Source organism: Lepidochelys kempii, chromosome 14 (genome assembly GCF_965140285.1).
Source record: "Lepidochelys kempii isolate rLepKem1 chromosome 14, rLepKem1.hap1, whole genome shotgun sequence".
NCBI classification, from domain to species: Eukaryota; Metazoa; Chordata; order Testudines; family Cheloniidae; genus Lepidochelys; species Lepidochelys kempii.
Window position 1 is genome coordinate 18,524,622 of NC_136393.1, and position 24,017 is coordinate 18,548,638.

Below are 24,017 nucleotides of genomic sequence, written 5' to 3' on the forward strand. Positions count from 1 at the left end.
TTCACAAAAGAAGCTTCCTCCGGCAGCTCTAGCTATGGCCATCTCACAGCTATCTCCAAGCTGTGCTGGCATCCAAGAGAAGCAAAGGGCAAGCAAGCCCTGCATGTGCTTGGAGATTCACAGTCTTCTCTATTATGTCAGGCATGCACTTCAGACCAAAAAGCTACATAAACAGAGTAAGAAAAGACAGGAAAAAAACAGCCTGAAGATCTTCCCGAAGCAGATAACAACAGAATGCACCATTGCGCTGAACCAAAAAAAACCCCCGTACACTCAGAACTGAGTCAATCACCACTGAGCTCCCCAAAAAGCTGCCAGAGGATGTGAGATGGCAGTCGGCCAGGTTCAGACACCTCAATTTTTCCAGCCTCCCCAGCCCTACCTACAGAAGTACGGACAAGTCAACAAGTGGAGCCAAACACTTCTCACTTTGCTGAAGAAGAGGTCAAACCCCACCCAGTCTGTCCCCTGCCCTCCTGCGTAAGAGGGACGGTCACCAGCCGTGGCCAGTGGTAGTGACTCAATGGAGCTGTTTCCAGGAGATGGCAACCCCCTTGTTCTCCCTGCAGAAGTGAAAAGCACTTTTCACCCCTCCTAAAAGTGCAGCCTGCCACATTTCCTGGAAGAGACGAAGTATGACATTGGCCTAGCCCTGGGACCCAAAGAACTGGGCTCAGTCCCCAACTCTGCCACACTGGAGGAGCGAATTGGAAGCTAACCCTTTACACACCGCTGGATGAGCGCCAAACACACAGATCCCATGGCCACACCTGATTCAGCCCAATCTGGTGCTGGCAGGTTCTGGGGACAGGGCCCCGACAGTCACTGCCCCACAGACAAAGAGTGCCTAGCAATCCCGGACTGATCTGCCTGCGGATTTGCTACGCTGCCCTGTAGAACCCAGGGCCAGGAACTTGAGGAGCTCTGCTGAGCACAGATGCTGCTGGAATAACGGAAATATTTCCAGGTCTCTTTCTGGTTGGGGGGAAGGGGAGGAGCTGGCAATAATCCCCCTCTGGAGAGGACCCAGGAACAGAAGGGCCTCACTCCCTGCACTGCCAAGGAGGCTGCCCCAGACACAGCTCAACAGGAGGTTGGAGGCAACGCTGGCCCTTGGATCCACCCCAGCCCCAGATGACTGGAGCCTGGAGCGGTGGCAGGCCCGGCCCGAGCAGGCACAACGGCGGGGAAGAAGACGCAAAGACGGGGGGGCGGCGGAAGCTGCCGGCTGTTGTCCTGTCCCCTTGAGAGCCCGGCCTCTGCTGAGGCTTGGGGCGCACAGAGCCCCCAAGGCAGCTACAGCGCTGAGACCCTCCAGTCCCCGGGGACTCCGCCTGCCACTCACCGGAGCTAGCGACCCCCTGCCCTGCGCCACCCCCCGCCGCTAGCCGGCCCCAAGGGCAGAGAGGGGACCCGCTGCAAGGGCCGCCCCGCAGACCCAGCCCAGCCCGGAGCGTCCTGGCTGAAGCGCCCGCTTGGAAAGTAACCAGCGCGCAAGCAGCCCCGTGCGCTCCTCCAGCCTAGGGGCCAGCGGGCCCCGCCTCACGTCCCGGCAGATCCCCCCAATCCAGCCTCCACCCAGGCGCTACCTCCTGCTGCCCCTACGCAAGCCGGGGCGCGGGGGGGGAGGGGCAGACAGCAATATCCCACCCAGCGCTAAGTGGGGACCCCCCCCGGGAGTGCTCGGGGGCTGCCCCCCGGCGCAGGCTCCTACCTTCGAAGTCGGAGATGATGCCCTCCAAGTGCGCGTTCACCGCCGGGTCTGACATCGCGGCGCGCTGCCCCCACCCCCTCCCCAAATAAAGCCCCCGGCTGGGGGTGGCGGCGCTGCGGCCAAACTCCTGCCGAGCCCCTGGCCGGCCGGACAGCAGGATCTCAGCGACCGCGGGCTGGGTTCGCTGCCGAGCTCGCCGGAGCCCCTCTGGGGCCCCCTCCCGCTCGCAGGCTCGGGCTGAATGAATGGAGGAAGGGCCGAGGGAAGGAGCCCTCCCCGCTCGCTCGCTCGCACACCCAGGGCACAGCCCCAGCCCCAGCCCGTGCGAGCGGAGCCCAGCCTCCCCTCCTCGCACTGGCTGCTCGGCACGCCCGTCAAACCTGCCTCCCAGCTCGGGGACCGGGGGGCACAGCCACCTCGCTACCGCCCGGCTGCTGACTCGCCGCCCCCGGGAGAGGGGGGAGCAACAGAGCGGGAGGGCGGCGATCGCGCCCCGCTGCCCGAGGAAGTGCAAGTGGGTCGTGCCGGTGTTTGCAAACGCGCTGCGCGAGGCGAGCTGGCTGGGGCGGGCGAGCAAGGACCCGGGAGCTCATCTGGGTAGAGCTGGGCTGATGCTGTTTACCATTGGGGGTGCCCCATTCGCACATTCCCTGCCACGGGGAGAAATCACCTCCTGCCACTATAGACAGGGAACATGCCACCCTGCAGCCCCTTTCCCCCGTGGGGGGGACTCATTCGCTGTACCCAGTACTGACATAGGCTTTCCCCGTTGCCTCTATACCCGCCCCCCCCTTTATTTCTGCCAGTCTCCCTGTATTTCCACACTTCTCCCCACCGCTTCCGCCTCTACTCTTCTTGGTCCCCCTCTTTGTTTCAGGTTTTGTCTACACCCAACAGTAACTAAAATGGGTTTAGACACTGATTTAACCGCCTGTAGTTAAATGGGGTGCAATTCCCTTATGTGGACACTCCTAAATCAGTTAAGTACAGGGGAATAAGCTACCCTCCTATAACCAGCTTAACCAGACCCACACGGGGGGAGGGTGGTAGAAAACCATAGCCATCGCAGAATTAGTTCAGTCAGGCCAAACAATGGGTGTAGAGCGGGCCTCAAGGATTGCACCAATTCAGTGAGTTAAACCAGTGCAACTTTAGTGCATAGATAAGGCCTCATGCTTTCCAACCTTCTTTGGATTACACAGGACCTTCCTCCTTTGCTTTACCTCCCCAATTCCCCCTTGTACTCCCTCCTCCAACAGCGTCAAGCCCTGCTGTGCCAGTAACCGCCTTTCTGTAGGACAGTCCCTTATGATCCTCTCACTCTGTCTAACTGGTTAGACTAGGCCCATCAGTATAGCATCAGTGCAGGTTCCTGCAGCTGATCAGAGATTGCTATAGAGCAGTGAGACATGCTGCATCTCCCTGGGGACTGAGTCTTCCACAATTCGGTGGTTTCAGACTGATATACTCTGGCCCTAGAGCCCTGGTGCAGCTTGTGACTCTGTTTTGTTACCAGCAGGACAGTGGGGTGGGAGGAGGTATTGTTTCATGATTTCTGTGTGTATATAAAGTCTGCTGCAGTTTCCACGGTAAACATCTGATGAAGTGAGCTGTAGCTCACGAAAGCTCATGCTCAAATAAATTGGTTAGTCTCTAAGGTGCCACAAGTACTCCTTTTCTGTTTTGTCACTGTCTGCCTCCCCTCTTCTCAGATGTTGCCCCTCCCCTTCTGCTTTCCCCTTCCCATTGTGATTCAGATACTACCGCCTTTACTCAGACTGGGTATGTGTAACCGCAGAGAAGGCTACTACTCAGCACATTCTGTTCCATTCTAGGTAGATTCTTACACTGAGCTCATCACCCCATAGCATCGGAGTAGGGGTGGCAGAATCTGGCCCTCTGTCTTGTCATTCTCCCAACCAATGATTCCCTCAGAATCATTTTGACTGTGCTACCCTAACCCACTGAATTTGTTCAGAGACAGTAGCAGGAAAAGTAGCATAAAACAGACCCAATTTAACTCTTTTTCTGCTAGGCCATGGGGGAAGCGATGTGGAAAGGAGCAGGCCGGGTATAACCCTCCATTGCTGCAATAGGGGTGCATCTACAGATTTATTTTATTTTAAAATTCTTAATGACTTTCCACCCCCAAACACCAAAGAGACTTGTCCTAGCACACAGGAACCCAAAAGCAAAACAGACTAGCCCAAAGCTGTCTAAAGCGCCAGAAATCCAAAAGGCAAATGAATGAAAAGTGTAAAGCACAGCTGATTTCCACTGCTGTCCAATCCAGGACTTCACTGAGTGATGTTCAGTTGTTGATCTGATGACATTGGTTGTGCCCTAGCATCTAACAGGACAGACCACATGAAGCAAACAAATGGATTGCCAGCCTAGATTGGGTATTTAACACTGCTGGTTTTAAGCCATATGAAAGCAGCAGCAGGAAAGGTGATTTGTTTTTTACCCAGTTTTAATAATCTGAGGCTTTATTACTAATACGTGGAAGGACTTCCTTAAAAAAAGAAAATCATGATTGTTTAAACAAGCTGATTAATGCATCCTTTAAAACAGCAACATGGTATTTTAAGCTACAAATAACTTGTCAGACATTACAGCCTCCCTTTAAAAAGAATAATGCTCGTGTCTTGAATTCTTTACAAGGAACTGGTAAACCACAAACAGTTCCGAGAGGTTTGCACTATGCCTCCTTGCCATTACAGGTTTAAAAATAATGTAGATGCTTATTGCATTGATAACGTGAGATTGCTCAAAAATACATGAGTGCAACTTTCTTTGGAAGCCCATGGTAAATTAGCCCAGTTATACATTCCAAGTGAGTTAGACAACGGCATGAGCTCACATGGGTTCACAGCTCAAATTGCCTTTCTTGTGATGCTAATTTCACATCCTTAGTAGTAGGCCCTTGCCATTTTCAGATCTACACTGAGTCTTTGGGAAAAGGAAACTATTGTTATACAGGATCCAGTGCTGCTGACCTGTACCAGTGGCCTTGGCACCAATTTTGAAAGGAAGCTTGTGTTTCCTTCTTGTATGGTGCTAAAGTGCAGGGGTTATATCCACAATCCATTTTAAATGGACAAAAAAAACCCAAACCCAGAGTCTGAGATTTACAATTGGCTAGTACAAGACAGTGGTTTTCAACCTTTTTTTATTTGTGGACTCCTAAAAAATGTCATATGGAGGTGCGGACCCCTTTGGAAATCTTAGACGCTGTCTGCAGACCACGGATCCATGGACCACACGTTGAAAACCATTGGTAGAGAAAAGTTGCCTTGCTAAAACTGATGGAGAATTCTCTCAGTATTGGGAGCTGTATAACCTGAGTTTGACTGAGATGAGCACTGCTAATGGGCATAAGCCTCTGGTGAATTGTCATGATGGGGGTAGGGGTGGAATGCAAATAAAAAATAAAGTGAGCAAGCAAAGAAAGAAAGAAATATGGAAGGAAAACAACCCATGGCCCTCAGAGGGGCTGAGTAGTGTCTGTGAACCACACAGTGCCCTCAACTCCCATTGAATTCAGTGTGAGAGGAGACTGCTGAGACCCTCACTGAGCCAGGTCCATTGTTTGGAGTCTGATGTTACCCTCCAAAATATGTCACCCAGGCAATAGTGTTGCAGTGTGATGGAATCTGTGTTTTTGAGATGGGGAAGGGGTCAGGGAATAGGGAGTGAACTAACTAGTGGAAAAACCTGCTAGTTGGATATATTTTTAATGCCAGTTATCTCAATGACAACAGAGCCAGAGCCTGGACTCATAGCTTCTCTGGGAAATACATCTCTTGTGATACAGAGGGAAACAGCTTCCAGAACAGAGATAGGCACAGGGATTCCATAAATACAGAGATAGGGGAAATGAAGTCATCAACAGGAAATCAAAACCCCTTTCTCTCTGTTTATTTGGTAAAATGATACCTATTGTGGAGGAAATGGGAAAATTTCCACTGCCTCACACTGCACAACCTGGGCCAGGGGAAGAGATGAGGGAGAGAGATTTGTCCGGCCATATTGCAACTTGTTGCTTTCCGGATGATTCCTTTTTTTTCCTTCTTCCATTCCCTTAGATAATTACTTTTCATATAAGGCTGCTAAATGCCATCTGTTCTATTAATAGCACACTGAGTGGTGCACAGAAAAGGAATATTAGAAAAGCTAATGTGGCATGCAGCATACTCAGACTTGGGGTATTCCTACAGTGCAATTAGACAGCTGCGGCTGGCCCGTGCCACCTGACTTGGGCTAAGGGACTGTTTAATTGCAGTGTAGATGTTAGGGTCCCTCCCTCACTGCAGGGTCCTAGAGCCCAGGCCCCAGCCAGAATGTCTCCCCTGCAATTAAACAGCCCCTTAGCACGAGCCCGAGTCAGCTGGCATGAGCCAGCCACAGGTGTCTAATTGCAGCATAGACATACTGTGACAAAGCTCTGTCCTTGCCTCCGTGGGTCCCGCGTTTCCTGGCAGATTTCGCTAGCCTCAGAGGCTCACTGTGATCCTCCATGTAACCCTTCTTTCTCTAGAGCGAAGGGTGACAGTCTACTGAGCCATTTTCATCATAAGCCAGCAAGGGAAGTGAGGAGAAGTTATTCTTCCTTACACAGTCTCTGTTGTCTTCCAGTCTCAGTGATTAATCAGGGGGCAAAGGTGCGGGGGGTGGGGAGTCCAGGCCAACCCTCTACTCCGGGCTCCAGCCCAGGGACCCTAATAGTATCAGCTATGGTAGCTGACCTTTTAGAAACATAACATGTACAATTCCCTGGGCTACTTCCCCCACAGCAGTCCTCACTTCCTCAAGCTCCACTTCACCCTTACCTCAGGGCCTCCTTCCTTGTGCCTGATATGGTGTGTACTACTCAGCCTCTCCAATAGCACAACTTCCTCCTACAACTCCTGACATGCACACCCACCTGACTGACTAGGAGGCTCTTAACTAGTTTCAGCCAGCCCCTGATTGGCTTCAGGTGTCCTAATCAACCTAGCATTCTCCCTGCCTTCTGGAAAGTTCTTAATTGGCCCCAGGTGTCTTAATTGACCTGGAGCAGCTTCCATTTCACTTAACCTGGTACCAGGGATTTGTTCAGCCTGGAGCTAATATATCTATCTCCCACTACTTTTCTATAGCCATCTGGCCTCGCCCCCATCACAATACCCATAGTTGCTAAATATTGAACAAAACCCTAAGTAATATCGCTTGTGTGGGTTTGATTTAATCTGGGAGGAAAGCAACCAACATCTGAGCTAAAGCTGCCACTGTCACTAGCACAGGAGTGTGAGAACAGTGAGTAAGTTATATACCAGATGGGGTATAACAACTGGGCACAACGAGAGACGGAAGAGGCGGCTTTCATTTGGAATTGTTTCGCTTTTGTTGGGTTAAGATATAGAGCTGTAGATTCTTAGCAGACTGGATATCTCCTCTCTTCCTCCATACAGCTGTCCTCATCTCTTCTTAGTTTCCAATCTGCTCCTAAACTCCTTGAATGCCAGATTTATTCCTATAGTCTCCCAAATCTACCCAGTCTGCTAGGATTGGTGGGAAGGTTGACTTTATCTAATGGGCAAACTCAGCTATCTTGACATAATCTCAGCTATGCGGTTGCTTTGCATCAGTCTGCACCACAGAAGATGTTGAGGAGATGGGTACCCCAGATCTAATCTTTCCTGGTAATAAAGATGAGGTGCTGTCAATGGATCACCAGACCCAGATGAGGGCATCTAGAGCTGTGACGGAATTTGTCAATGAAGAGACTGAGGTGCTAACCCCAATATGCAATCTCTTATTGAAATCAGCTACCAGGATAGCAAATAGCAAAATAAATAAATAAAATGCTAGCGGTGAGCAAAAAGGATTGGATACTCATGTTTATGGATAACAAGAATATCCAGATTTACAATAGTAAATATTATAAAACTAACAGGAGTTTTAGAAGGAAGGTAAACACTCATGCCTTGGCAAAATCTGAACGCTAGCTGGCCAGGGTCAGGAGACAGCTTTCCCTGGGGCAGCTTATCCCATCACTGCCTCTCCCCTGGTGCACCTTCTTGCACCTTCTTCTGAAGCACCTCTTACTGACCACTGGCAGAATCAGAATTCTGGACTGGATAGACCTTGGGTCTGATCCATTATGGCACTTCATATATTCGTGGAGTTTAAGAGCAGAAGGGACCATTTGATCACCTAGTCTGACCGTATCGCACAGGCCCAGAGGTGAAAGTAAGCCGGTATGCCCCGGTACGGCGTAGCGGCAAGAGCCAGCGCGCTGTACCGGGGTAGATCGGCTTCCCCAGGTGCAATTTAAAGGTCTGCGGCTCCCAGCAGCGGGTGGAGCCCCTGGCCCTTTAAATTGCTGCCGGAGCCCTGGGGTAGCGGCGACGGGGCTGGGGTGGCGATTTAAAGGGCCCGGGGAGGTAGTGGCGGCCGGAGCCCTGTCCCCGGAGCCCTGCTGCCGGAGCCCTGGGGAAGTGGCGGCGGGGCTGGGGTGGCGATTTAAAGGGCCCGGGGAGGTAGTGGCGGCCGGAGCCCTGCTGCCGGAGCCCTGGGGAAGTGGCGACGGGGCTGGGGTGGCGATTTAAAGGGCCCGGGGAGGTAGTGGCGGCCGGAGCCCTGTCCCCGGAGCCCTGCTGCCGGAGCCCTGGGGAAGTGGCGACGGGGCTGGGGTGGCGATTTAAAGGGCCCGGGGAGGTAGTGGTGGCCGGAGCCCTGTCCCCGGAGTCCTGCTGCCGGAGCCCTGGGGAAGTGGCGACAGGGCTGGGGTGGCGATTTAAAGGGCCCGGGGAGGTAGTGGCGGCCGGAGCCCTGTCCCCGGAGCCCTGCTGCTGGAGCCCTGGGGAAGTGGCGGCGGGGCTCCGGGGAAGATTTAAAGGGCCCGGGGCTCCAGCTGCTGCTACCGCCTAGGGCCCTTTAAACCACTGCCAGAGGCCGCAGCTGCCGCTGTTACTCCGGGGAGGGGGAAGGAGGCACTTGCCAGTACAGGGTAGGCCGGGGCTGGCTCTGACCTCCCCCAGCCCCACCCCTTCTGCCCGAGGCCCCGCCCTCTCCGGGGGCCAGAGCCGGCCCCAGCCCAGCCCTGTACCAGTAAGTCCCTAGACTTACTTTCACCCCTGCACAGGCCATTAAATTACATTCCGTTACCCCTGTATTGAGCCCAATGACTTATGTTTGGCTAAAACATCTCTTCCAAAAAGCAGCCAGTATCAGTCTCACGCATGCCGTATACAGAGTGGATGTTGTGATGGTCAAAATTATAACAGGGTTCAAGAAAGAATTAGATCAGTTCATGGAGGATAGGTCCATCAGTGGCTATTAGATAAGATGGTCAGGGATGCAATCCCATGCTCTGGGTGTCCCTAAGGCTCTAAGTGCCCGAAACTGGGAGTGGATGACAGGGGATGGATCACTCGATGATTGCCTGTTCTGTTCATTCTCTCTGAAGCACCTGGCACTGGCCACAGTTGGAAGACAGGATACTGGGCTAGACGGATCATTGGTCTGACCCAGTATGGCCGTTTTTCTGTGGTAATGTCAACTCCCTCCTCCTACTTACTACTCTCCTGTTTATACATCCAAGGTTTGCACTAGCCCTTTTTTGCCACAGCATTGCACTGGGAGCTCATGTTGAGTTGCTTGTACACTCTGACCCCTAGATTATTTTCAGAGTGAAGGATACATTCCCCCAATATATAGATATGGCCTCCATTCCTTGTTCCTAAGGGTATGACTTTGTCTTTGACTGCCTTAAAACACATTTTGTTTGGATGAGCCCAGTTTACCAAGCGATCCAGATTGCTCTATATGACTGCCCTGTCTTCATCATTATTTACCATTCCACCAAGCTTTATGTCACTTGCAATGTTCCTGTGTGATGATGTTTCACAGGCCCCAGAAGTGATTGCTAGGACCTGTGAACATCCTACAAGTGCAGCCTGCAAAATACAGGAGCCAAGTTAAAACTAGTGTAATCCCTTAATATCTGGGACAAGCAGCAGCTCTGACCTTCATTCTCCATAGTAGAAGTATTTTGCTTATGCTATCCCTACGGTCAGGAACTGGGTGGTTCCTGGCTCTCTTCAAATGCTTTCTCCAGACCTGTCTTTTCTCCCTGGCCTATGACTCGCAGCTCTTCTCTTAAAAAGCAACCAATCAAATCCTACCACTTAAACCAGCCAGTTCTTTTTGTGATCAGTCATTCTCCCCCAGACTTAGTCTTTACTGGCTCTCTAGCCCTGCCATGCTATAGTTACAGATGCTACCTGTAAGTTGATTGTAACCTACATACTTTACATAACTGCATTTCCTGGTAAACTGGATTTTCTGGTAAACTGGAAACTTTCCAGTTTGGCAAGGCATCCCACTGACCAAGCCAGCTACATTAAGACCGGTATAAAAAAAACCACAATTGCAATATCATCACTTGGCTGGCCAGCAACCTTCCTACACAGCAAACTTTCCCCCTGGTTCTTATGAATTCAGGGGCTCAGCTGACTCTGTGCTGGGCTCCAACATATCTCCAACCTCCCCAGTCAATTGTGTGCATCCTCACTTACGCTGGAGTCTGAGTTTTCCAAATCCCATGGCAATCTTCTTCTTCAGAAGCAGCTAGTACTGGCCAGTGCCACTGATTGGCTATGGGGCTAGACAGACCTCTGGTCTCATGCAGGCTGGGAAATTTCTGTGTTCCAGATCCTGCAGTTGCACAGGGATGGGGAGGAGATGCCAGGGACCATGGCATGGCAGAGGACTGCCCAGGCAGCTGTATTATAAAACAGGGGCAAAACCCCCATTTCTCTCTAGGAAGGGTCTAGGAGGCATGGCAGACCCTTCTTAAGGTGCCTGAGGGGCTCAGGCCTGGTAAGGGCTCTCCATCCCCACCCACTTTAAAAAGCACTTTTCATGGTGTGTTTGTGGATGGCAGAGAGGAGTGACATGTCACATGGCGAGTACGCTCTCTTCTCTAAACCCTTCAGAGTCCCGCCTTATCGCTCTCACAGTCTGCTCCCCCCTCGAATGCCAGGCTCAGTTGCAGCAGATGGCCTGAGTCATTGTGGCTAAATGAATCCTGTAGGCATATTTTTAAAATTATCCAGCAAACTGTAGCAGATAATTAATCCCCATCACCCTCTTTTTTCCTCCCCTGGCTCTAATTAGAAAATGGAACCCTTGGAGGGGACCCGCTGTTCACATCGGGCAGTCAGACGCCTCCCCTGCTGAGCTGAATCTGCAGCTGCTCCATGATGAATCAGCCCTCAACAGCTTTCCAGGCCAGGGCTCCCTTTCCATAGGAAGAACACACCAGCCTCTGTGCCCTGCAGGGAGAAGGCCAGGGCTTGGAATGCTCTATAGCTCCCCCTGTGGCTGATGCAGGAGCAGTGCTGCCTGGTCCATCCTGTCTGCTTTGGTCAGAACATCAGCAGTGAAGTGGAAAACCAAGGAGAGAGGGTTCAGAGTAACAGCCGTGTTAGTCTGTATTCGCAAAAAGAAAAGGAGTACTTGTGGCACCTTAGAGACTAACCAATTTATTTGCTCAAATAAATTGGTTAGTCTCTAAGGTGCCACAAGTACTCCTTTTCTTTCTTCAAGGAGAGAGGGGGCTTTCCAACCATTAGGGGGCAGAGGAATGAGGAGCCCAAGTGACTTCACTGCTCCTAAGCTGCTCTCCCTCACCAAAGAACTCTGGAAGATAGAGCCAGCACACAGGAAAGCTTTCCTGCCCGTTCCAGCCCCTAGGCAGAACTAGGATCCCTACCAAATCCAGTGCAGTGAATGCAAACACACACATCATCCAACAGAATCTTAAGCCAGATGCTTAGGGAACAGGGAAGGAAAGGTTTGCAACTTCCTAGAGAAGGAAGGAAGCAGTGTCATTAAATTGGGCTGGGCTTCCTTTCTAACTGGTCAGTGAAGTGACTGCAAAACTGGCCATTGTCCATGAACCCATGTGCACCCGTCATCTTCTGAGTCACATGTGCTCAGGTTTCCGCCACAAAGTTTCTGCTCACAACGCCCCTAGGAAGAAGCCCTGTGATCTCCCTTTTACAGGTGGGGAAACTGAGGGAGAGTGTATTAGTGGCAGAGATTTTCAAATGGGGTCAGCACATCAACTGCATCTGGCTGGGGAGTTCTTCCAAAAATCTTCCAAAAATGTAGGTATTCAGGTACCTACATGGAGCTGAGTTTTTTGGAAAGCCTGGCCCTAGCTGTGGGTGCTGAGCATTTCAAAACCTGACCCTGAACTCCTTTGAAACTCAGGACCCAGGAATGAATTTAGCCTGAAACAAAACACGTGCTACTAAAATACAGTTACAGCAAGAAGAGTGACTGTACAATGATACTTCTTTTCCATCAGTGTTTCCAGATCAAATTTGCTCAGTTAGTCAGAGAATCAAGCCGTGCCTTTTCTCTTCCATGTGTACATACATGCACACCAGATCTTGCCAACAATATGCAAAGGGCCCAGTCCTCCTCTTGTGCAACTTGGAATAACTCCCTTGATTTCAATGGAGTCGCTCTGGATTTACATTGGTGTAACTGAGATGAGAATCTGGCCCTAAACCTATTTGCTTCAGCAGGATTTATACTAGATTTACATGGCATAAAAGAGACGGGGGTCTGGAATTCAGACTTGAGTCTCAGTCCTGCTACCCATATGCAGGCAAAACTCTTTTAGACTTTAATGGCCGTTTTCCCATCTCAGGACTGCAGGACTGGACCCTGAGCTGACAGTTCTGTTTAACAAGAGCTTGCCCTTCTGCAGCTACATTGTCTCTGGCAACAGAAACTTTGTTTGTTCCAGCAACCTGAGCAGATGTGATACGGAAGATGCAGGGAGCACACAGGCCCAGTTTTACAGACTATAATGGAACACATGGGGGGACAGCAGTAGCATGCCAGGTTGCAGGGAGAGTGGCCTACAGCCCAGCGGGCTCCATACAGGGACTCTGCTGCTGCCTCTGTCAGCTGCACACGGACATGAAGCGTCCCCCTCCCCAGGCGATGCTCCCAGCAGCACTCAGAGCCTTATTGACCTGAATGAGCAATTTGTCCATTTGCACAGAGCAACCCGTGTGCACTTAATGAGTTTGCTATTGACCACACGGACCTCATGCTGCAAACACATGAGTCACTCATGGCATCAGTGTCAGAGCCCAGCTGGAAGCATTTCACGTGGAGCCGTCAATTCCGGCTATTGTGTGCACTGAGGAGCCGGGAAACGAAAACACTGTCCGAAGCCTGGGCTGAGGGACATGCTGAACTCCCCAGCTTCGCCAGAACACGGACACTCTAGCTCAGCCAACGCGGCAGCGTTGACACAGCATGCTCGCTGCCTCCCTTCGCCCAAGAGAGACCTGCACCACTAGGCTACTGGCTCAGGGAGGGGGGAAATAGGCTGATGATACCATGTCCATGCCTTGTGGGGGGTAGGCTGGGAGACTTAAATGCTCTGAAATCCTTGAGGAAGGGGGAGTAGAAATGCCAATTGGGATTATATCTACCCAGACCCTGCGGCCTTCAAGGTAAAATAAGGTCAGCCTGAAATTCTCCTCCAGCTTGTTTATTTTCAGTTCAGCACTCACTGTGAAAGTTCAGTTTAAGGTGCAGCCTTATTGGAGGCTGCCTTTTCACAACAAAGGCCAAGCGTGCTCTCCCAGAAGGGGAACGAGCTGACAATGCATCATGCTGCACACATAGAAATAATGTAGAGGCTACCCTACGTTACAACACGTAGGCGCAAAACTCAGCATGGAAAAGACACTTGAACCAGGAGGAGAGGGGTCCGAACCCTTGCTTGGGCCCCGAGGAGTTTAACACACACACACGTGGCCCAGCGTGTCTCCGGTCGCAAAGCCTTCCCGTGCAGCTGTCAGAGGCATCTGACTCTGTCAGAAGTCGCTGGGCCGTTATCTTGAGCGAGAGGAGATGTCCTCACATTCCCAGCAGGAGATATTGTGCATGTCTTTCTGCTCATGGAGGGAAGGACAATGGGGTGGGGGAAAGGTTAGTCTGGGACCCTGGTCCCCATAGAAGCAGGCCACTTTGCTTACTGAAAACTACCTGGCAGCCCTTAATTAGAGAGGGCTCGGAGGAAGGAATGAGCCAATGTAACACCCATGCTTTGCTGCCAGATGTTTCTCCCTCTCCTTTGCAGCTGGTCTCCAGCTGAGAGCTTCCGAGCTCCTTCCTTCAGGATAAGGAGATGATGTAGGAAGAAGATGGGCTCTCCATGCTGAGGTGCTGCAGAGATTACCCTGGGCTACTCCGATTTATACAACAACCCTGGCCCCTATCTCTCCTCCCACATACACAGCCTAGTCTTTCCTCTCTCTGCCTGCCTGTCTGTCGCCCACCCTTCCCTCTGCGCTCCTTCTCATGTTACACCAGGCTGCTAGGCGATAGTGCAATGCTCTTTTCCTATCCAGCTGAGTATGTCATTCCAGAGAGCAGCACACAAACCAGCCGGGGAGTCAGCCTCTAGAGATGCTCCCCAGCAGCTCCTTCAGCCGTGTGCGCGTGACCTTTTCAACCCAGAACTTTTCCAGTCATAAATACGCCAGCACATGGCTGGAGAGTTTCCTCTTTTATGGCTCCCTACTGCTTTGCCATGAGGCTGTTTCCAGTGGTTCCTGCTACATGTGCCAGTCCCTGCTTGGCTTCTCACCACCCTGCAGAGGCTCCAGTGATGTTCCAAGCCCCACATGGCATCTATTGGGACCATGAAGATCTTATACACAAGCTGCAGGCTGCCTGATCCAAAGCCCGAGTCAATGGGAGTGCAATAGGGTGGAGCAGGCCCTGAGAGAGATGGTGTCTCCTCAACCGCTTTTCCTTAAAGATTTTTTTTAGAAAAAAACATTCGAAGAGCTGATAAGAACAATTCCTCAGTTACGTACCCACCCAGCTTCCTCTGCAAGAGGCAGATAGAATAAAGTTACAAGGCACAGTTCTATCATGGTAGCTTTACCTTAGTAAAAAATTAAAAGAAGCACGAGTAGGGAAAAAAAAGTGAAAGGAACAGAAAAATAAATCAATCTTTCCTCTCCTGCGAGTACCCTCCAAGATCTCCAAGGCCTTTGCAAACACCCATGAAGCAAGCCTCCCAGCGCCTCGCTGAGAAATATCCTGATCCTTGTTAAGCAGATAGGGAAAATGAGGTACAGGGAGGGTTTGTTCTTTGTTCATACAGCGCCTAGCACAATGGGGTCCTGGAATGGGGCTCTTAAGCACTGCTGCAATACTCATAATCAAGTGACTTGCCCCAGGTTGCACAGTGAGCAGTCATAGAGCCAAATTAGAAACCAAGTCACTTGATTTTCAGTCCTGTATTTTAATTGCTAGACCATACTTCCCCTCTGCAAAACAGCGTGAGGTCGGTATAAGCAAAAGGAACAGGGTTAGTGTGGGAAATCGTTATATATGATGCTGTGTGTAACTCTTCACGGTGCTGCCAGACCATCAACATCCACCACTTCTTTTCGGGAACAGTACCACTAAGAACCAAATGCCTGTCGTAATACAGCCTCTTTACCTGCCCATCAGAGTGTGCAGCCTGTCAGTTCATTCATGCCCTCTGGTTAACACCACACAGCCCCACTAGTTAATCTGCAAATGTCTTTCACCTGCAACTGGGCACACCTGCCTCACAAAGTGCACAAGCAGCTGCTGAGCGCCCTTCAGCTGTTTAAAATCCTGCAGCATGAGGGAGATTCCCGGCAATCACTGAACTTTGCTCTGCCTCCAGTCCAAACTAGCACCGAACCACGGTGTGCGCATCATTAGGAGTGCAGTGATAAGGGTCTAGATAGACAGGATCACAGCAATCCACACAGGCCGGCCTGTCCCCCCGTCACTCTCCACCTCTCCTCTGCACTTGTACACCTACGCCCATCCCCCCTCGAGGGAAAGTGCGTCTTGGAAGCCTTGTCAGCACAGAACTTCCACGCCCACACTAAGCAAGAGGAGCTAGACTATTTCCTCTCCCTTGCAGCCTGTTGAATCTTTGTTCTCTGGTGTAGCCAAGGTTTGTGGCATGGGAGCGTCAGTTTCCTTCTGGCACTCAGCCAATGGTGAAAGCCAGCCTTTGCCATGCACACTTCTTGTTATGAGTATCCTCGCTTCAGCCGCTGCACAAGTAACATCTGTCAAAGAGTCTGTCGGTCAGGAGCTGGTGTTCACTGATACCGGGTGTGGACAAAGGCAAGCGGTCCATGGTGCTGCAGGTGCAGGAAGCCCTGGGGCACGTCTGATAAATGGCTTGTACAATAGAATCTCAGAATTACCAACACCAGGGTTATGAACTGACCTGTCAACCACACACCTCACTTGGAACCGGAAGTACGCAATTGGGCAGGGAGGGGCAGGTGTTGACCTGGGAATGTGGCAGGGGAGTTTCACTGGAGATGGGAGACCTGAGAGCCAGTCACCTGAGCCAGAAGGGGGAGGGGGAGGTAACACCTCTGTCCAGGAAACTGGACAAAGGCTGCAGGAGAGAGCCTGCTGGGGGGATTTTGGTTTCAGTTTGGTGCTGGGTGGTGGAACGCAGGGAACCCCAGGGCTGGGGTCTAAGCTCCCTGCCCCGCAGAAGGACTTGACTGAGGGGTCCTGGTTGTACGTACAAGCTCTGTTTTAGACTGTGTTCCTTTTGTCCAATAAACCTTCCGTTTTACTGGCTGGCTGAGAGTCACAGTGGATCCCAGGAAGAGGGGTGCAGGCCCCGGACTCCCCCACACTCCGTGACAACTGGTGGGAGAGGTGGGATGTACTGCACCCCGTGAACGGCGCTTCCTGCAGTAAGTGACTAGGGAACAGTAAAACGAAGGGGGATTGACGGGGACCGGGCATGCTGAAGATTCAGAGAGAGACAGTTTCAGGGGGCGGTTAAGCCCTGGGAGTGCGTGACCAGAGAGAAGGACTTTTGCAGTAAAGGGTCCCCCGGGGGATTGCAGCGAGCAGTCCCAGGGGCGGAGGAGTCTGCAGCTCGACCCTGGCAAAGAGGTGGTGACCTCAAGAAGGACTGGCACCCTAGTGGTTCTTCCTGGAACCCGTGGAAAGCTGCACAGGCCTGCGAGTGGCCAGCAGGGAGATGTATGCTAAATGCCTTAAGAGTGACCTGGTGGAGCTGTGCAGGCAGAGGGAGCTGCACATTGGGAGGTCCACCAAGGAACAGTTAATTGCCCAGTTGGAGGAGAAGGATCGCTTAGATGACCTGATCCCTATCCCTGAGGGAAGTCGCCCAGGGGACACAGTGTGGGCCCTGGGGCCTGACCAGGCTGAAAGGGGTCAGACTGCTGCCGAGGATATCCCAAGACCCTTCCTACCTATGCCTAGGGGAGGGGTTGGGGGAAGCCCAGTGAACCGAGGGCACCCTGACTCCGGCAGCCAGCAGGGGATCTTCCCGGCGGAGCTCCCCATCCCTGGAGTGGAGGCGGCTGGAATGGGAGAGGGAGATGAAAATGAGGGAGCTGGAGGATCATGAAAAGCAGCGTCAGCATGAGCGGTAGGAGAAGGAGAGGCAACGTCAGCATGAGCAGGAGGAGAAGAAGAAACAGAGGCAGCATGAAGAGAAGCAGAGACAGCATGAGCTGGAGCTGCCAGGCTGAGGAGCAGTGGGGCCCCGGCTGCGGTGAGTGAGGGGGGACCCAAGACTGCAAGGAGCTTTGATAAGTGCTTCCTGGCCCAGCATAAGGAGGGGGAGGACATAGATAGCTTCCTGACGGCCTTTGAGAATGCCTGTGAGATGCACAGGGTTGACCCTGCAGACAGGCTCCAGTTTCTCACCCCCTTACTGGACCCCAAAGCCATGGAGGTGTACAGCCAAATGACAGGGGCGGAGGCAGGGGACTAAGAACTGTTCAAAAAGGCCCTGCTCCGTGAGTTTGGGCTGACCCCCGAGATGTACCGGAAAAGGTTCCAGACTCAGCGTAAAACGCCTGAGGTCATATACCTACAACTGGTCAACCGAATGCAGGGATATGCCCGCAAGTGGACAGCTGGGGTCCAAGCTAAAGAGGACCTGCTTGACCTAATTGTACTGGAGCAACTGTATGAACAGTGCCCTTCTGACCTGAGGCTATGGTTGGTGGACAAAAAGCTAGAGAACCCCCAACGAGTTGGTGAACAGTTGGTCAGGGAGTAGCAGGGAGGAGTCCCAAAAGAACAGGCTCCCCATGATGCAGAGAGAGAGTCACCATGGGACCTCCCAGTGGGGAAATATAGAGAACCCCCTCCCAAGGGGAACGCCTGGCATCAGGACCATCCGACCCGCTCGAGGGGACCAACGTGACATGAGCTGCTATCACTGTGGCAGTACAGACCCAGTGCCCCAGGCTCAGGGACAGACTGAGCAGACCCAACCTACCCAGGGTTAACTGGGTGGGGACCCAGCTGGACGAGGGGCAGACGGCCCAGGCAAGGGGGGCTGCCAGCTTACCACCTGCTCAGGAGGGAAGAGTACCCCAGGCCAGCTCCGCCAGAGGGCTGGATGCTCTGGACTCAGGGTGCTCGGTTTACAGGGTGGGCGCAGGGTTGTCCCTCCGGAGAGAGTGCCTTGTTCCCCTGGAGATGGATCGGAGGAAGGTCAATTGATACTGGGATACGGGCGTGGAGGTGACGCTGGCCTGGCCCAAGGTGTTGGCCCCAGATCGGGTGGTGCCCAACACCTACCTGACCTTGATGGGGGTGGGCGGGACCCCATTCAAGGTGCCCGTGGTTGTGAAATGGGGGGCCAAGGAGGGTCCCAAGGATGTGGCGGTGCACCACCATTTGCCCACTGAGGTTTTGATGGGGGGGGGACCTAGGGGACTGGCCAAGCAAGCCCCAGACCGTCCTGGTTGTGACCCGTAGCCAGAGCCAGAGAGGGGCACTTCACCCCGACCTTGGGGAGGGTACCACACCGGAGGCGCAGGACCCTACCCTGGTGGGGAGGGAGCGCCGAGGGACACAGCTCAGAGAGGCTGTGGCCTCAGACCCGGCCAATGAGAGGGAACCAGTCCCCATCCCTTCCCCAGCCACTGAGTTCCAGGCCAAGTTGCAGAAAGATCCCTCCTTGCGGAAGCTCAGGGACCTTGCCGACCTCAGTGTGGTACGGACCATGAGGAGAGGTTGCCAGGAGAGGTTCCTGTGGGAGAAGGGGTTCCTGTACTGAGAATGGGCTCCCCCAGAGGAAGTGGAGTCCTGTGGGATCAGGAGGCAGCTGGTGGTCCCCCAGAAGTATCGCCGCAAGCTACTGTACCTGGCCCATGACATCCCCCTCTCAGGGCACCATGGAATCTGGCACACCCGGCAGAGGTTGCTACAGAACTTTTACTGTCCGGCAGTATTGCCGATCCTGCGACCCCTGTCAGAGGGTGGGGAAGGCCCAGGACAAGGGGAAAGCGGCTTTGAAACCTTTGCCCATCATAGAGGAACCTTTCCAGAAGGTGGCCATGGACACAGTGGGACCTCTCAGCAAGACGACCCGGTCGGGGAAGAAATACATTCCGGTGGTGGTAGATTTTGCCACCCACTACCCCGAGGCAGTGCCCTTAGCTTCCATTGAAGCAGACACCGTGGCAGATGCGCTCCTGACCGTTTTCAGCCAAGTGGGGTTCCCCAAGGAAATCTTGACAGACCAAGGATCCAAATTCATGTCGGCCCTGCTCCGGTGCTTGTGGGAGAAATGTGGGGTCCAGCACAACTGGGCCTCAGCTTATCACCCCCAGTCCAATGGGCTGGTGGAGAGGTTCAATGGGACGCTAAAGATGATGTTGAAAACATTTATGAACCAGCACCCGCAGGACTGGGACAAGTACTTACCTCACCTGCTGTTCGCGTTCAGGGAGGTACCCCAGGAGTCTATCGGATTTTCGCCTTTCGAACTGTTATATGGAAGGAGGGTAAGGGGCCCCCTGGACCTGACGAGAGACGAATGGGAGGGGAAGACCACTCCCAATGGAGAGTCAGTGGTGGAGTATGTCCTGATCTTCCGAGAGAGACTTGCTGAACTCATGGGCCGGGCCAGGGAGAATCTGGTCAGAGCCCAGAAGAAGCAGAAGGCCTGGTATGACTGCACGGCGCGGGCCCGTGCCTACGCCACCAGGGATCAGGTGATGGTTCTCATCCCCGTGAGAAAGAACAAACTACAGGCCGCCTGGGAGGGCCCTTTCAAGGTTGTCAAGCAGCTAAATGAGGTAAACTATGTGGTGGAGCTGTCTAACCGGGCGCACCACCGCCGGGTGTACTATGTGAAGCCATATTATGCCAGGGGGAATGTGGTGTTGGCTGTGTGTGGACATTGGGAGGAGCAGGAAGATGACCCTTTAGTAGATCTGTTACCTGGGACCAGAGCTGGTTCACCCCTGGAAACAATTCCCCTCTCGAATCAGCTAACCCCTGCTCAGCAAGCTGAGATCAGGGGGGTGCTGCATCCGTACCGACAGCTGTTTTCCAACCAGCCTGAATGCACTAATCTGACTCTCCACCAGGTGCAGAAAGATGATCCCCCTTCCGAGTCACAGGGAAAACTGCTCAGGACCTGGAAAGAGAGGTCAGGGACATGCTGCCTTTGGGGGTGATCCAGCCATCTGCCAGCCCTAGGGCCTCGCCAGTGGTGCTGGTCCCCAAAAAGGATGGGTCGATCCGGTTCTGGGTGGACTATCGGAAGCTCAATGCCATCACTGTATCTGATGCCTACCCCATGCCCAGGCCTGATGAGCTCCTAGACAAATTGGAAGGAGCTCGATACCTTACCACCATGGACCTTACAAAGGGCTACTGGCAAGTGCCGCTGGATGCAGATGCCCAGCTGAAATTGGCCTTTATCACCCCTCTGGGGCTCTATGAGTTCCTGACCCTGCCTTTCGGCCTCAAGGGAGCGCCGGCCACCTTCCAGCGCCTGGTGGATCAGCTACTGAAGGGGATGGAGAGTTTTGCCGTGGTATATATTGATGACATCTGTGTCTTTAGTCAGACCTGGGAGGACCATGTGTCCCAGGTTAGACAAGTGCTGGACCGACTCCAGGTTGCTGGGCAGACCATAAAAGCTGGGAAGTACAAGGTGGGGATGGCTGAAGTATCTTACCTGGGCCATCGGGTGGGGAGTGGCCACCTAAAGCCGGAACCAGCTAAGGTGGAGGTGATCAGAGACTGGCCCGCTCCCCACACCAAAAAGCAGGTCCAAGCCTTTATTGGGATGGCAGATACTATTGAAGGTTTGTGCCCCGCTTTAGCACCATAGCCACCCCCATCACTGAGCTATGCAAGAAGGGGAAGCCAGACAAGGTGGTCTGGACCGAGCAGTGCCAGGAGGCTTTCCGGGCGCTGAAGGAGGCTCTTGTCAGTGGCCCAGTTCTGGCAAACCCAGACTTTGACAAGCCCTTTATGGTGTTCACCGATGCCTCAGACACGGGACTGGGAGTGGTGTTAATGTAGGAGGATGAAAAGGGGGAGAGACACCCCATCGTGTACCTGAGCAAGAAGTTGCTACCCTGGGAGCAACACTACATGGCCATCGAGAAGGAATGCCTGGCCATGGTGTGGGCCTTCAAGAAACTAAACCCATATCTCTTCAGGTGACATTTCACCGTGTACACCAACCACTCTCCCCTGACCTGGCTGCACCAGATGAAAGGATCCAACGCCAAACTCCTGAGGTGGAGCCTGCTCCTGCAGGATTATGACATGGACATGGTCCATGTGAAGGGAAGTGCCGACATGATAGTGGATGCGTTGTCATGGGGAGGGTGCCCTGAACTTCCCCAGGTCACTGGTCAGAGTGACCCAGCTTAGTTCAGTCTCGAAGGGGGGAGAGATGTGACATGGCAGGGAGGGGGGAGTGTTGACCTGGGAATGTGGCAGGGGAGTTTCACTGGGGATGGGAGACCTGAGAGCCGGTAACCTGAGCAAGAAGGGGGAGGGGGAGGTAACACCTCTGCCTGGGAAACTGGACAAAGGCTGCAGGAGAGAGCCTGCTGGGGGGATTTTGGTTTCAGTTTGGTGCTGGGTGGTAGAACGCAGGGAACCCCAGGGCTGGGGTCTAAGCTCCCTGCCCCGCAGAAGGACTTGCCTGAGGGGTCCTGGTTGTACGTACAAGCTCTGTTTTAGACTGTGTTCTTATTGTCCAATAAACCTTCCGTTTTACTGGCTGGCTGAGAGTCACAGTGAATCCCAGTAAGAGGGGTGCAGGCCCCGGACTCACCCACACTCCGTGACAGCAATCAGGCAGCAACGACAAAAAGCAAACACAGTACACTGCTGTGTTAAACGTAAACTACTAATAAAATAAAGGGAAAGTTAAAAAAAAGATTTAACAAGGTAAAGAAACTGTTTCTGTGCTTGCTTCATTTAAAAGAAGATGGTTAAAAGCAGCATTTTTCTTCTGCATAGTAAAGTTTCAAAACTGTATGAAATCAATGTTCGGTTGTAAACTTTTTCAAGAAGAACCATATTGTTTTGTTCAGAGTTACCAACATTTCATAATTACAAACAACCTCCATTCTGGAGGTTGTTTGTAACTTTGATGTTCCACTGTATTTTTGCTTGGGTGGGCACTATACATTGTGCCCATCCAGGCAAAAATACAGACCATTTAGCAGGCCAGCCAATGATCAATGGAGGGGACCTACAGTGGGAAGGAGAGTGGCTGATGATCTGGAGAAGGAAAAACTATACTCAGGAGAAAGCATGTTCTCTGTGGCCTGGGACTGTAGTCTAGCATAGTGACTTGGGACCTGTCTGCAGGGTCTCCCTTGAGTCCCAAGCTTGAGCCCTAACCACTAGCTCACCCTTCCTCTCTCCAAACAAAAAAGGATGTAGAAAGTTGAGTCCCTCATGCATGTAGACATGGAGCTATGCCCAAGAAAGCCTCCCAGATGTGCCCACTCTTCCAGCCTTCTGTGGTAAAGGAGACAGGCACTGTTTATAAAGGGAGTGTAACTGAGAAGCACGTGCTAACCAGAGCACATTATACTAATGGGCCAGTTCCATACTTCTCAGCTAACGGGCTCCCCAGGCAGCAGTAACGCAGTAATCCACTCTGCATGGCCAGTGGAGCAGGGCCAAACCCAGTGCATGCCAAGGTGTTGCTATCCAGTTCTGACTCTGAGTAGCCCCTCAATGGGACGTCAGGGATGGCGAGACCCAGGGAAGAGTAGGGACACCAAGAGTGAAGCTGGCTGCATGTCTCTCTGGCAACCAGGCTGTCCCAAACTGTCAGGTCACAGGGCAGGGACCTTTGCTTTTTACTGGCTTGTGAAGTGCAGCACACACCTAGGGTAATACTTGTACAACCAGCCGACTCTGTATGATGTGCATGGTCCTAGGTGATTTTCCTTTGAGGCCTCCTGCAGCCCTGTCCCAGGCTTCAGCGGACTCCCCCACCCTCACTCCACACACACACAGACCATCCGCCACACCACCCATGCTACGGCCTAGGCTACTCTTTCCTGGTGAGAACAAATTCTTCTCACTCAGAGACTCCCATTTCAGCACTTGCGGCCTCCACCAAATGGGGGCAAGACAGTACAGACAGAGAATCAAACCCAAGACTTCTGCATGGCAGTGCTAAGTGCTTGGCTGCCACTGGGTCAGACTGTTCTGGTTTTCTGCTCACGGAAGCCCTTCCACTGGCACAAGCAGCTTTCTGCACACGCAAGAGAAAAGGGCTGTGGATGCTGGCTCCCGTAATACAGAAGGGAGCCTAATAAAGATTCGTCTGCTGTGAGACGATTGGCAGGGGTGGGGGTGGAGTGGTACCCATGAACCAGAAGGGTCATTGCCGCGTTTCCCCTGCAGTGGGGAAGGGAAGAGCAGGGGGCACGTGAGATGGAGGGAGGCAGAGCACTGAGCCGGGCGGTAGATTTGGGAAGCGATGGAGGATGGCGGCGCATGGGGCATGTGACATGGAGGGAGGCAGAGCACTGAGCCAGGTGGTAGATTTGAAAAGCGATGGAGGATGGCGGTGCATGGGGCATGTGAGATGGAGGGAGGCAGAGCACTGACCCAGGTGGTAGATTCGGGAGGAGATGGAGGATGGGAGAGGATGAGGGATTTTCAGCCCATCAACAGGAAGTGAAAAATGCTAAGTTAACATTCCATGCAACCCGCTAGCCAGGCTCTAACCCATCGGAGTGAAACCATTAGAGATGAGCTGACTCTGAGGCCTTTGGAACCAGATAAGAGTCAAAGACACCAAAGCAGGGGGCTGCTCCCTTAATAAGAACTGGCCTAGTTTATATGGGTGCATACGGGGGAAAGAGGGAAAAAGGCTTGGACTGGGGTAAGCCATGAGTTTGAAAACAGCGTTTGGCTTTGCATC

General features: G+C 52.7%; 1 protein-coding gene across 3 annotated transcripts in view; it reads right to left on the reverse strand.

Annotated features, from left to right (window-relative positions):
• The window catches only part of SEPTIN9 (septin 9), a 260,392-nt gene that overhangs the window by 142,265 nt on the left and 94,110 nt on the right, over positions 1–24,017 (reverse strand). The window contains exon 1 of one of the 3 annotated variants that reach the window (XM_073312123.2): positions 1,715–2,200. The exons of the other annotated variants lie outside the window; for them this stretch is intronic. Within the exon in view, the coding sequence (XP_073168224.1) occupies positions 1,715–1,769 (55 nt within the window). The 5' untranslated portion in view covers positions 1,770–2,200. Of the gene's footprint in view, positions 1–1,714; positions 2,201–24,017 lie in introns of those variants that run through there. 3 annotated transcript variants of the gene reach the window in all.